Below are 12,140 nucleotides of genomic sequence, written 5' to 3'. Positions count from 1 at the left end.
AGCTTTCTTTTTTTCTTTGCTTGTTCTTGGTGCCATAGAAAATCTAAAAAAATTTTGATAAAAATCCCAATAAATTCCAAAAATCACAATTTAAAAAGTTTTAAACTTAAATCCACTAAGAAAGAGTTCTTCACCAAAAGATTTTCTTAAAATCTCTCAAAAAATTCCAAAACTTTCGGATCTTGGCAATGTGAGATAAATCTTTGGTGAAAATAAAAAATTTTTAGTTTAAAGTATAGCTCTTACCTAGAGAAGAGGAAATCTAAAGTTCCTGTGCCTCAAAATAGCCTCAAATCCGACCAAGATCAAGCCCTAGGTGCAAAAATCAAAGGTTGAAGGTGACTCAAAGGGTGAAAATTGAGGTTTACGGTGAAAATCATGAGTTTTAGGGGTTAAAGGCTATTCTCAGGTTGAGGACGCCGACGACACCCATGCCAACGCCGTCGACGCTGAAGGCCCAAAATTTCAATTTTTTATTTTTTTCAAATTTTCAATTTCCTTTCAATTTACTCCAAAGTTTTTTAATTTTAACCAAAGTTTTTTAATATTTTTAAACACAAATTTTTATCTAACAATAATTCATAAACAAATATTTCACAAATAATCATTTTCACAAACAACAACAAACTAACTTTTATATATAAAAAAACACTTTTTAAGAATACATTTTTTCTAATCACACATTCACACATATTAAGCAAACTAAATATAAATCAACGCCAAAATCAAGCCACAACACTAAACACTGACACAAAACTATACACATAATCAAAGTTCAGAACTCTAAAGTAAACCAAACTAAATCAAATCCACACAATCACATTAAATACATAAGTATTTTAAACTGGTAGAGAGTCCAAATTCTTCAATTATTCTGCCTTATCTTTAGTGCTTTCTCCTCATCTAATATCTTCCATAGACTGGTAATGAACGTACAGATTGTACAAGGGTCGGTAAGGGAACTGATCAGTCAAATTTTCTTCGATCCATCCTTTTTCCTTGAACATCTGCACTAATCCTAACATCCCATCCTTTTTCCTTGAACATCTGCACTAATCCTGCTTCAATTGTTCCAGTATGATCAAAATTCTCCTTCATCTTCCAATCAAGGTGATCAAAAAGGTATTTAAGATCTTCCACTACATTCATAATACTTTGAAGTTCTCTTTCAATTTTCTTCTTTTCTTCAATTTCTTCAATTTTCTTCAATTTCTTTTCCAAAGAAAGTGAACTTTCAACTGTTGGTGGCATCAATGGAGTTGAAGCATGAGATGAATGATCTATGATAGCAACTAATGTTTCATTTCCATTCCCAGCAGAATTATTATCAATAGGAATCATGGGCTCCCAAGGCAATAAAGGTTTTTCCCAACTTTCATATGGAACTTGTGATTGACTGCAAAGCAGGAAAATTGTGGAAGGATGCTAAGTCTATAAATTGGCCCATTCATAATAATACCCATAACAGATTTAAATATAAGAGATCCTATATCAATGGGTTTTTCCATTTGAATGCAATAATTCAAAATAACACTTTCTTTGGTGACTCTACTAATCTTCATGGTAGGAAGTTATTTTGCAGAAATGAAGAAATGCCACTACTTTGAAATTGGATTAAGTGAGAAAGCAAAGAAACTAAAATATCCATCATCTCGTATTTCCCACATATCACTTTCATCCATCAGAAAATAATCGACATCTTGCATCAAATCTCTTGTTGTGATAAAATTTGTATAATGACAAATTGAAACGTTTTCTATCATATACAATTCATTAATTCTCGCAGGACTAATTGGTACAACCTTACCTTGTATGAAGATAACTCCTTGGTTAATTCCATGTAAATTTGCATAAAACTCCTTCACCACTGGTACAACAACTGCAGCGGTAGTGTAGCACAGAACTTCCCATCGTCTTTGTAAAATCATTTTATCAATTGGAGAACTTGGATTAATCAATCCATGATTGATAAAACCTCTCTCCTTGATCAATCTCTTCTTCGTAATAACTTTGTCGTATAATCTCTGCGCGTCAAAACTAATAAACTTTTTTCTATTGAAAACTTCATACCTTGAAGTATTTCTAAAATTGGAAGCCATGGAATTCGAAAATAAGAAGTTTCTAGTCGTCTATAGCAGTTTTTAGGACTTTAAAAACACCTCTCAACAATTATTACGGAGCGAAATCCCGTTAAAGTCTGCCAAAATTCATCCTGCCGTCAAACTGCTCTCAACACTTTCGGTGCTCCCGATGGTGTTGTCATCATTATGGTCCGTTTACGCGAGTGTTGTCGGCGCCCATTTTGGCGCCGTCGGAGCTAGTGACCAAAAATTGCGACATTTATTTTTTTGTTCAATTTGATTCTAAAATTTCCTCCAATACTAATATTTGACTTAATTTATAATATGTTAAATTATGTAGGATTATTATATACTAATATATGAAACACTTAAGGCCAAAATCCCTTATATAAATCTGAGGCCTACACATTAGCGTCGTCGGAGCCAGTGTTTATTTAATGATTGTGCTGCTCTCTTTCAAACGACGCCGTCGGTGTTGCTTCTGGCGTCGTCGGTGTTGAGTAAAATTCACCATCTGTTCTGTTGGTTTGTGCCGTCGACGCTGCTCTTGACGCCGTTGGCGCTGAGTATTTCTCAAAAATGTCATTTTGACTCCAAATTCCATCCTTTTGCTTCCTTTTTCTTCAAGTCCTAAAAATCAACAACCTGCAAGAAAACATAAAAAATATCTTCCATTAAAGTGCAATATCACAAAAAATGAGTATAAAATATGGGTCTAAAAATGCATATATTTTTGGTGTATCAAAACCCCATAATTAATTTAAACCCTTTCCAGTCATTAGATTATATAAGGGAAGCGACCTATCAGATTTATTTGGTGCCCAGTGTTGATATCCAACACTTTTTGTGTTCAAATAATCAAATCCATCATAACACCTTCGGTTATGCGCTTGATTTTTCAAACAACCATGAATCTTAGAATCTGAACGATGTTCAAAAACCCCATGTCGAGGAGAACAACATGGAACATACAGTGAAATAGAAAACACAACCCCCTCCCGATGGGGTGAACATCAGACTCTTAAACTGCATACTATTTGCTATGTGCACTTGCGTTATGCGGGCTGACATACTTCGCGGTATGCTTTAGCATTTCATCTATTAACAAACATCAATTTCTTATGCCTATAATCACATTTATTCACCAATTATAATAGTTTAATCAACCAATTTTGATCAATTTTATAACTTATTAGACTTCTTTAACATCGTGATGCTCGGAGTATTTCTAAATTTTTAATTAAAAATTTTTTTAAAAGATATGAAATGTCGAGAGTAATTATTACTGATGGAGGGTCTCATATTAGGAATAAGGGAATTGAAAAGTTGATTAGGAAATATGATATTATGCATAGATTCTCTATTGCTTATCATCCTCAGACTAGTAGTCTAATAGAGATATCAAATCATGAAATTAAATAAATTCTAGAAAAAACTGTAAGTCCTTATAAATTGGATTGGTCTGCTAGATTAGATGCTGCATTATGGGCATACAGATCTGCTTATAATACTCCTATAGGAATGTCCCCACAGACTTTTTTTTTTTGAAAAAACATGCCACTTATTAGTAGAATTAAAGCATAAAGCATTTTGGGTAATTAAGGAGTTTAATTTTAATCTAAAAGATGTTGGTGAGAAAGGTGAGAAAAGATTATTAAACTAAATGAACTTGAGAAGATTAGAAATGAAGCATATGATAATGCAAAAATCTATAAAGAGAAAATGAAAATATGATATAGTCGGAAGATTATTAAGAAGAAGTTTGAACCTGGACAGAAAGTTCTATTATATAATACAAGATTGAGATTATTTCCAGGAAAACTTAAATCCAGATGGCTAGGATCATTTAAAGTGATTAAAGTCTATCATTATGAAACCGTTGTTATTAAAGATCCTAACAATGGAAAACCATTTAAAGTTAATGGACATCACTTGAAACATTACTATGAAGGACACATACCTCAATTTAAAGAAGTTTTAATGTTAAGTCAACCCAACTAAACAAATGGTATGTAGGGCTGATGACGTTAAACCAAGCATTTTGTGGGAGGCAACCCATATATGCTAGTAATTACATCTTAGACAAAAGTGCACTTATTAATGAGCATGACTTCATTTGTTGAATTAATTTTTTGTAATTGATCATAATGCTTCATATATTACATGATTTTATCAACTTACAACTTATCTTAACATTGGTCATCACCTTCATTCATTAAGTGTTGTATATTAACTAGCATCCTTATTGTATGCCTATAATCACATTTATTCACCAACTAAAATACATTAATGAACCTTCTTTTGATTAAGTTTATAACTTCTGAGGCTAGTGACTAGCTCTTAGAGAAAGCATGAACTTATTGATGTTGCTTGAATTTTTTTTGTTGATTTAACTTTTTGTAACTTGTCCAACTGCTTCCTAAACTGCATCACTTTATCAACTTACAACTTAATTTTAATAGTGACCATCACTATCATTCAGTAAGTGATGTCTATAAACCAACTTTCTTATCTTTTGCATTTAAATACAATTATTCAACAAGTTACATTGATCAATCTTTTTTTTAATTAATTTCATAACTGAGGCTAAATGTTAGTTTTCACCCTTTGTTAGTATCTTGGCTAATGCTACCCATCCTTCATGAGGTAGCCACTTCTTATCTCACCTCAATTGACAAAGAATTTTTATATTATAAATTTCTAGTAGAGCCAACTCTTAAATTTCCAAGGAATTACACATGATTTTTGTTCTATTTAGTTAATTTGTTATGATTTTATTCTCTTTATATTCTTCACATAAAAATATCACAATCTTCAACATTTATTCAACTTTATTCATTTTTTATCTTTGTGTTAATTATCATAGAAGTTATAAAGTAACTCTTGATTTTTGTCATTATAAATAAGCTCAAATTGAAACTTGTTAGCCACTTAGAGCAAGTTCAACGTAATTTGGCTTGGCTATTGAAACACTTGATTGAAATCCATTTTGAATCGTGAGATAATCTACGGCCGCTCGAGATGTTATGCCGTCCTGTAGGAGGCTTTGAGATGCAAAAGCTCAGGGTGAAAGAAAAAAAAAAATTATTTATAAAGTCGGCCTGTACTCCATTAAAAATAATGTTGTATAGTATTTTATACATATTTTATAAGAATCTATAATACCACTATAAATGAATAGAGATTCATTACATAATATGCGCCTCCTAATGTCTACTTATGTTGCGGAAAAATGCCGAGCTCCAACACACTAGAGCCACGTGTATTAAGCGCCACTTGTTTTCATTTGATTGGACAACTGACGTTTTAAACCCCCTGATTTATATAAACCATTTTTATGCTGAAGAAATTGACTCCCAAAACTGCTTTCCTTCTTCCAACTCTCGCGTTTCTTCTACAATTCTCTCGCTCTCTTCAACACCGGAGAACGAGAAGACAATTAAAAACATAACTTGAATCCCCTCTGTAAACTGCGCTTGGAGCTTATGTTCGGATTTTTCTTCCATCCTTTGATATACTGCCTCTAAACAGTAGTACTCTAGGCACGATTTACACGATGCTGCTGGCTCATAGGGCGTTAGACCTCCGCTCGAAGATGAGATCCGGAGCCGCGGCCTCGTTTCTTCTTGCTATATTCGTATTCGTCTCTTTATCGTCGATGCCGGTGGAATCTGCGGTTGCGAGCATAGATCTAGGCTCCGAATGGATGAAAGTGGCGGTGGTGAACTTGAAGCCCGGCCAAAGTCCGATCTCCATCGTCATCAATGAGATGTCCAAACGCAAATCACCAGCGCTTGTTGGCTTCAATGCCGGTAATCGGTTGGTCGGTGAGGAAGCCGCGGGTATCGCCGCACGGTATCCCAACAAAGTATACTCTCAGTTTAGGGACATGATTGGGAAACCCTATAAGTACGTGAAGGACATTATTGATTCATTGTATCTACCTTTTGATCTGGTGGAGGACTCCAGAGGAGCGGCTGGATTCAAAACGGATGATGGGGTTGTGTACTCGGCGGAAGAGTTGCTGGCGATGATCCTTCGATACGGAATGGGCTTGGCGGAATCGCACACGAGGTCGCCGATCAAGGATGCTGTGATCTCCGTTCCACCTTATTTTGGACAGGCAGAGCGTAGGGGGGTGCTTCAGGCAGCGCAGCTTGCTGGAATCAACGTGCTTTCTCTTATTAATGAGCATTCTGGTGCTGCCTTGCAGTATGGCATTGACAAGGACTTTTCGAACAATTCTGGGCATGTCATATTCTATGATATGGGCTCCAGAAATACCTATGCAGCTCTAGTTTACTTTTCAGCGTATAACACGAAGGAGTTTGGAAAGACTGTATTTGTCAATCAGTTTCAGGTAAGTCCTTTTTTTCCTTTTAATTTTTTATCAGACATATGTATATATATATTTTAAAAAGTCTATATGCAAACACCATGCTGTTTTGCTATCGTCTAGAATTGGAAACATAGCAATAGCTAACGCATAGAAAATTGATTCATTTTATGCAACCATATTGCTTAGAAATGCTTTCGTACGGATAGCTTCTCGTTATGTTTTTGAAGTGATTCTACACTTTTTTCAATACATATTTAGCATCTCGTTATGTTTTTGAAGTGGTTCTGCATCTGACTTTTTTTAATATATATATATATCCTGGCTAGTTATTTGTCGGTTGAAATGGTGGGTAACTTCTCCAGAAATACCCTTTTTGCTGTAAAAAATCTGGATGGGCTTATAGCTTAAAATGATTTCATGACATGTATAGATTATGATATGGAAATAGGAGATTTTGTAAAACCATGCCAACGAGAGTAATAAATAGGTTTTAAGGGAAGGGATAAATCGATGAAAAATTAGATTACGACAAGAAAAAAAGGATCTCAACTATGTTAGGTGCATCGAAGAAGCTTCATATTCACGAATAGCTTTTTTTAGTTTGAACTTGTTTAGTTTTGCTTGTAAATTAAGTAAATAAGCTATGCTCAACAATTTCAGCTTGTGAGCTATACAGTTTGCTTGATTATGTTTGGTTCAGTTAAAACTCGATTTATAAAATTATTAATATATAAATGAAAGAAATGTACACACACACACACACACGAGCACACTAGGACACACATTTATATAAGTTATAAAAATCTATATATATATATATAAATTTTTTTTGTAATCATTGTACTTTTTAATCAATTCTAAAAAATACTGTGAGTAAAATAATAATCTTTATTATATCAAAAGACTTGTAGATAAATTTGGAAGATCATGTTTTTCATAATTAGATATGTATAATTAGGGTGTAATACATGTTTACGATATTCCAAGAGATGTAAAAGACTTGTCCTAGTGCTCTCCAAAAAGTCTCTGAACCCTGTGAAGCATTATAGAAAATGCAAAATCAATTCAGATGTGTTACATGGTATCCTATAATATCCAAGTGTCTCAATGCATGGCACACTATCTTTTGTAACATGTTGACCTGCTTGAAGAAGTTAGTGCTTCATAGTTCTTAGAAAAGGAAGGTAGATTGGTGGCAGCATTTTTCATTGCTCCATTTATTATAATCCAAATATGACCTGAAGTTTTATGTGCAATATAGTTTGCTCTAGTGTTCTATGGAAAAAAACTTACTGAGGGTGGGTGGGGATGAAATGTTCAACTTGAAAACTTATTAAATTATTGTTTAGAATGAGTTTAATATGATGTGGCAGAGTTTTAGCTTTTTATGTTGTAAAGTTTATTATTGTTAGTTAAATATCTAATCTTGTCATTCTACTTTTGTCTATATGAATCTGGCAAAATAAAATCTTCTGACATCTTTGTTTGTCATGCCTACTTCAAATCTTCAGTACAGAAGTAACATCTATGTGTTATTTGAAAATTGGGATGAAGTTAATCTGCTAGTTATTTTTTTTTTGTTATTTTATGTCATTGATTTTCTAATCTGTTATTTGTACAGCCATCCATATTTTGACTTGTTTTGTGGTGTGATTTTCTTTCTTAGAATGTCATAATCATGTATCATCGTTTGCTTGTCTTAACTCGTTAGCCACTCCAAGAAAAACACCGAACCTTCATGTTATGTGCTTAATTGGGGGAATTCCATTGTCCCCCTTTGCTCTCCTGCTTTATTTAGTATATCTTGGATTTGTTCACTCACTTAATGTTTGTGCTTTTGTTCATTGACAGATCAAAGATGTGAGTTGGAAAACAAATCTTGGAGGTCAAAATATGGAATTACGGCTTGTGGAACATTTTGCTGATGAATTTAACAAGGAACTTGGGAATGGAGCTGATGTGAGAAATTCCCCAAAGGCGATGGCTAAATTGAAGAAACAAGTTAAGCGTACAAAGGAAATCCTAAGCACAAACACCGTGGCTCCTTTATCAGTTGAATCACTTTATGATGAACAGGACTTCAGGTAAGAAATGTTTATCAAACTAAACTTTAAATCCTGAAATTATTTACCCCCTTTAACATAAAGTTCAGATTTAATTTTCTCATTTTTGATTTAAGGTTATAAGCTAACTTTGAGGACATTTGCCCTTGACTATATAAATATTAATTTTATCCTATCATAGTTTTTAATATGTGCTTATATTCTGTTATTTTTCATTTAGTCTAGGCATTCTCATGTTGTCATGGCATGTGATTCTGATCCAGGTTAATCATGGACTGGATATTATGATGCTTTATATGATTATGTTACCATATGTTAGTTTTCATGCTTTATGCTTTATTTGCATTTCAATGTAATCTGGAGACCTCTCTTCTATAAATAAAAGAAGGTAGGATGGAATGGAATAGATGATTCTAATGATTAATAAAAGGAAAATTTTTGTTCTGTGAACTCTCTTTCTTCTCTTTCTACTCTCCTACAGCTGGCTTAGCCAAGTTTCTTTTCTAATCCTCCCCTCCTTTCATCCCTAGCCACTAGCCAGCTCTTCTTTCCCTCTTCTACAGAATATCCCTCTGATCTTCCATGGTTTACTATTGAGCTCCATAGAAGTTTTAAGCTTTTGAAGAATAAGATTTAGATTTAATCAATCATCACGGGATCAAGCTTAAAAAAAACTAAGTGGTATTACAGTGTGGGTCCTCAAGGATTTAAGATCCTTTAAGTTTTTGCTAAGAGATACCAAGCCTCTTCCGTTTGCTCAAGTCCTTTTTATTGTTCAAATTCAGTTCATTACTCCGTTGTGTGTAGAATAACTGCTGTATGTGATTGTGTACCTACATATTGTGCTTTCTCGTGTAGCTAAAATCTGCTGTGTACCTACATATTTGCTTCTTGTTGAGTCAGTGCATATATTCTAGGTTGTGCACCTTGCCGGGTACGAATCAGAGCTGAAACTAATTCTGATGACTAGCTGGCCTATGTCTGCCTAAAGTCCTATGAGTAGATTGAGCACTAACTCTGGCCTCAACTTAGGATCTTTGTTTTATATTAGATGCAAATTACAGCTATTAGAAGGTGTGAACAATTTAGATATCTCGGGTCTGTTGTTCAAAGCGATGGTGATATAGATGGGGATGTTAATAATAAAATTCAAGTTGGTTGGTTGAAGTGGAGGAATGCTTCGGGCCTTTTGTGTGATAAAAATGTATCACTTAGACTGAAAGGAAAATTTTATAAGACGGTGGTCAGACCTGCAATGCTCTATGGCGCTGAATGTTGGCCTTTAAAAGAGAAGCATAATGCTAAGTTAAGTGTTGCCGAGATGAGAATGATTAGATGGATGAGTGACTTTACACTTAGGGACAAGTGCGAAATGAATATATCCGTGATAGGGTTGGTGTAGCTCCTGTGACGGAAAAAATTAGAGGAAGTCTTCTTAGATGGTTTGGTCACATTAAGCGTCGACCATCTTATGATCCGATTAGAAGAGTAGATGCTTTAGATTCGACTTATGTTAAGAAAGGCACTTAGGAAGTCTTGGGCTTATTGTATAAAAAAATTATCTTAATTTATACTTGAATTTGGCATGAATTTTTATGTAACTGTTGTTCTTACATACCTGCTTTATTTTTATTCATTACTGTTTGATGATGTGTCCTATTATTTTTCTCTCTCACAGAAGTACCATAAGTCGTGAGAAATTTGAAGAAATTTGTGAGGATTTATGGGAACAATCTCTATTACCTGTTGAAGAAATTTTGAAGCACTCTAATTTAACGGTTGATGATGTTTTGGCTATAGAGCTTATAGGTGGAGCTACTCGAGTGCCAAAATTACAGGTTAGTCTGATTTCCTTTGAGATGCTTGCATAATCACATGTTACCAAAACATTGTTTATAGCTAATTTTCTGCCATGATTAAACACTTTGTTTATGTAAATTCATCTGGATATAACACCTGCAAAAGAATTGAAAACTCACGCGTTCTCTTCTTTTGAACCATTCTTTTTTTTTTAAGAAATAAGTGGAGTGGAGAATTGATTCATTAAGTGGTTGTTTGGTCGGCTGAATTAGGGGTGTGGCATTCCAAATTCATGAATTTAGAAAAACCATTTGTTTGGAAGAAATTCAAATCCATTGTAAAATAGTATAGTATTTGAAATTCAGCCCTTTGTTTACTTTCCCTAAATTTGGAATTCGGCCGATTTGGTCGAATTTAAAACACTCTGCTTTAATGTAAAGCGCTGCTGGCGGCCATTGTTGGCTGCTCGCTGCCGCCCTGCCTTGGGGCGCAGCCCCCTGCCCAATCTTAATTAAGGATATAAATTTATGACTGCTCGGAACGAACATTGGCGATGATCCTAGCTGTCCATTGGGGTGTGATGAGGTTGAGGATTACACACATTACCTCAAAGTGCAAAGTTCTAGGGGGAAGTTATTTGCTATTTAGCTAATTGAGGGATATAATTACCAACCGTTAACACTTTGCATGAGACTATATCTTAACTACGGAAGCTACCCCTTGCTAGAATGGCTATGGGGAGTTTGTACTGCTATGTTATTTATCAATGTTGGCATGCCTGGAACGCTAGAAAACAAAACCAGCCATTTGGAACTATAGTTATAATTGCAGCCACCACTCTACCAACTATTACTCAAGCTAAAATTTTCTTCATCTATAAGGAATGGGGTAACCCTCGATCCCTTGGGCTGTCTCTTTCTTACATTTGGTACGCATCAACCTTGCTAGTGTGGGGATTGTTAGTCGGGACGAAGCAGGTATAATTCTAGTTTTTTTTTCTACACGTTCAGAATGGATAATCATCATAAGAAAATTGTTAAATAAGAGGATGGAGCTCAATTTTCATATTCATTTTTTGAAGCCATCACACAAGGGAATAAGCAAGGAAAAGCTATTATTTCTTTCGCTTTATGGTTTGCCTTAGGTTAATAAAGGATAAAAAATTGAGTCTAATATCTCCCTTCAAAACCTATTCTCGTGGTTATAGATGAGAAAGTATACAATCTATAATAATTTTTCTTGGAAGAACTAACACGGATGATAAAACTATAAAATAATTTATCACTATTATTAAATAATGAAAATTTTAAGGTAATACACTTCAAGTTATCTTCAATTATCTATTTAAAATTTAAAATAAAATCGATCAAATTAGCAGAAAAACCTATTCCATAGATAAACAAACCCAGCAAATTAAACTTAATTCCTACAACACAGAAATTGTTGATTTCCTTGTACCAAAATTTTTAGTTCTTATAAAACTTGCTTTATAGCCAAATCCTTCATTTCAAAACATGTTTGGGCCAACTTAGCAAGATTTTGATTAACTGATGTATAAAATGTTAAATCTTCTCATTACTTCTCTTGATGTAATCTATCTCAGTCCTAAAAAAATTTTGAGAATGAATTTTCTCCTTTTGAATCTTTACTTGAATAAATTCAAAATGCTTGTGTGATATTTAAGGTTTAACTTACTTTATTAAAAATTAATAAAATAAAATATCCTAGAAAACCACTAGGACTTTACTACTATAGAAAATCTATGCCTTTTATGTTTTTCAAGAAGAGGAACCGTCCAAATATCAACATCAATACGATAGGATATTAATTTATACAATAGTTGCCCAATCTAGACAA

General features: G+C 33.9%; 1 protein-coding gene across 1 annotated transcript in view; it reads left to right on the top strand.

The window, feature by feature from the left end:
- The first annotated feature begins 5,436 nt into the window (after positions 1-5,436).
- Positions 5,437-12,140, top strand: part of LOC110036469 (heat shock 70 kDa protein 17) — a 41,363-nt gene continuing 34,659 nt past the window's right edge. Inside the window, exons 1-3 of the mRNA XM_020740918.1 lie at positions 5,437-6,441; positions 8,272-8,504; positions 10,162-10,321. Of these exons, the coding sequence (XP_020596577.1) occupies positions 5,638-6,441; positions 8,272-8,504; positions 10,162-10,321 (1,197 nt within the window). The 5' untranslated portion in view covers positions 5,437-5,637. The remainder of the gene's footprint in view (positions 6,442-8,271; positions 8,505-10,161; positions 10,322-12,140) is intronic.

Source organism: Phalaenopsis equestris, unplaced genomic scaffold (genome assembly GCF_001263595.1).
Source record: "Phalaenopsis equestris unplaced genomic scaffold, ASM126359v1 Scaffold207165, whole genome shotgun sequence".
Classification (NCBI taxonomy): Eukaryota; Viridiplantae; Streptophyta; class Magnoliopsida; order Asparagales; family Orchidaceae; genus Phalaenopsis; species Phalaenopsis equestris.
This window is presented reverse-complemented; position numbering and strand designations above follow the sequence as displayed.